This window comes from Tupaia chinensis, unplaced genomic scaffold, assembly GCF_000334495.1.
Source record: "Tupaia chinensis unplaced genomic scaffold, TupChi_1.0 Scaffold138812_1, whole genome shotgun sequence".
NCBI lineage: Eukaryota > Metazoa > Chordata > Mammalia > Scandentia > Tupaiidae > Tupaia > Tupaia belangeri.
The window spans coordinates 968,383-970,648 of NW_006198705.1; the positions used below are offsets into that span (position 1 = coordinate 968,383).

General features: G+C 58.6%; 1 protein-coding gene across 1 annotated transcript in view; it reads right to left on the minus strand.

The window, feature by feature from the left end:
- Window positions 1-6: 6 nt before the first annotated feature.
- The window catches only part of LOC102471932 (tubulin beta-2 chain), a 2,661-nt gene continuing 401 nt past the window's right edge, over window positions 7-2,266 (minus strand). The window contains 4 exon segments of the mRNA XM_027765598.1: window positions 7-121; window positions 124-618; window positions 965-1,075; window positions 1,351-1,459. Of these exon segments, the coding sequence (XP_027621399.1) occupies window positions 12-121; window positions 124-618; window positions 965-1,075; window positions 1,351-1,459 (825 nt within the window). The 3' untranslated portion in view covers window positions 7-11.

The following is a 2,266-nucleotide window of genomic DNA, read 5'->3' on the forward strand; positions in this document are numbered from 1 at the left end:
TGTGCTTGGCATCAAACATCTGCTGGGTGAGCTCGGGCACCGTGAGCGCGCGGTACTGCTGGCTGCCCCGGCTGGTCAGGGGCGCAAAGCCAGGCATGAAGAAGTGCAGGCGTGGGAAGGGCACCATGTTCACAGCCAGCTTGCGCAGGTCGGCGTTCAGCTGGCCCGGGAAGCGCAGGCAGGTGGTGACGCCGCTCATGGTGGCCGACACCAGGTGGTTGAGGTCCCCGTAGGTGGGCGTGGTGAGCTTGAGGGTGCGGAAGCAGATGTCGTACAGGGCCTCGTTGTCGATGCAGTAGGTCTCATCCGTGTTCTCCACCAGCTGGTGCACAGACAGGGTGGCGTTGTAGGGCTCCACCACCGTGTCTGACACCTTGGGCGAGGGCATGACGCTGAAGGTGTTCATGATGCGGTCTGGGTACTCCTCCCGGATCTTGCTGATGAGCAGGGTGCCCATGCCCGAGCCGGTGCCACCTCCCAGTGAGTGGGTCAGTTGGAAGCCCTGGAGACAGTCACAGCTTTCTGACTCCTTCCTCACCACGTCCAGGACCGAGTCGACCAGCTCGGCCCCCTCTGTGTAGTGGCCCTTGGCCCAGTTGTTCCCAGCACCACTCTGGCCTGCCAGAGGGAGAGACTTGACCAGTGACTAGTATTCAATTCCTTCTTCCCTTAAACCCCTTGATACAGATCAGTGAGTCAGTACTCAAATAGGATTTCAGATTATCACCCAAGTGCCCAGACATTAAAATATTTGGTTGTGCATGTAATTATAAATAAAGAAGGCGAAGTCACCTTGCTATTGCAAGTCGAAAGGCAACATTTCTTTAGCCTCTATGAAGACTAAGGTGCCACACAACTAGACGTTCTCTATGCTTTCCCTTGGGTAGTCACGCCCCTCCACCCCAAGCTGCCCAGTGTCCAACGAGCCCCTCGTGAATGGCCATTAACCATGCCAGCCACTCACCGAACACGAAGTTGTCTGGCCTGAAGATCTGGCCAAATGGTCCAGACCGCACTGAGTCCATGGTGCCAGGTTCCAGATCCACCAGGATAGCCCGGGGCACGTATTTGTTACCTGCAGAGAACAAGCGCTGGCTGAGAATGGCAGGCAGTGATCTCTGCAAAGACGGGCTTCGTACCCACTTCCTTCCCACAGAAACTGATAATGCCATCAAACAAAAGAGGACCCACCATCAGGTGCTCAGAGGGCTGGGGTGGCACAGGGGAGCCCACTGCAATACTGTGGAGAGTGAGGATCTAAACCTGGCTAGTCCACCCTCCCAGGGAGCCACACCCCTGGGATCAGGTTCAGAATGGAGAGGTTACCCCAATGGGGGCCAGGACAGTTACCAGTGGCTTCATTGTAGTACACATTGATTCTCTCCAGCTGCAAATCACTGTCTCCATGGTAACTGCCAGTGGGGTCGATGCCGTGTTCATCACTGATAACCTCCCAAAACTGAGACAGAGGAAAAAGTTGCATTTAGTCATGCACGACCCCTCCCCAGAGGCATGGCAACTTACACCTTTGAAAGCCTGGGACTCAGACGCTCAACCTTTGTGACCCCGCACAGCCGCTGGGCTTGTATTTTGCAGGGTTAGAAAGTTGAAACTGGGCGTTTCTGTAGCAAACAGCAGCTGCGCCCGGAGGTAGAGGTTGTGTGGTGTGTGGGGGGGGAATCAAGTGAAGCTAGGGAATACGGAGGGCGGAGGGCTGCAGAACTGAGCTGCGGGTCACCGCAGGGGGCGGCGTCAGGAGGCAGGTTTGCAGGGACTCCAGACGTCGAGGAGAGGTTGGGCTGGGGGGACAGGGACGCGAGGGAGCTGAAAGACGGGGTTTTACATTCAAAGCACGTCCTGCGACAGCGAGACAATTGCCCTCCTCCCCTCCCCCCCACAGCTCGACTCGGGTTCAAGCGCGTAAAATCAATTCTCCTCGCGGCCGGGCCTCTCCCGCAGACCGGCGCGCACAGCCTCGCGGACACACCCGCGCGCTCTCCAGCACGCGTGCCTGGCCGAGAGTGGAGCCAGGAGGAAGGCGAGCCCGAGGGGAGTGGCTGAGAATCCAGAGTTACAGCAAAAATGAAGGGTCTCCCCGATTCCACCGAAAGTCTCTTCCGAGTCCACACCCATCTCGGCTGCACAAAGCGACTAGGGAAAGTATGCGCTCGGCGAGCCCCAGGCCTGCCCAGACCCGCGCCCTCGCCCTCGCCCTCGCCCGATTCCTGGGACCCCAAGGCGCGCGCGGCCGGGGTCCCCGCCTGGG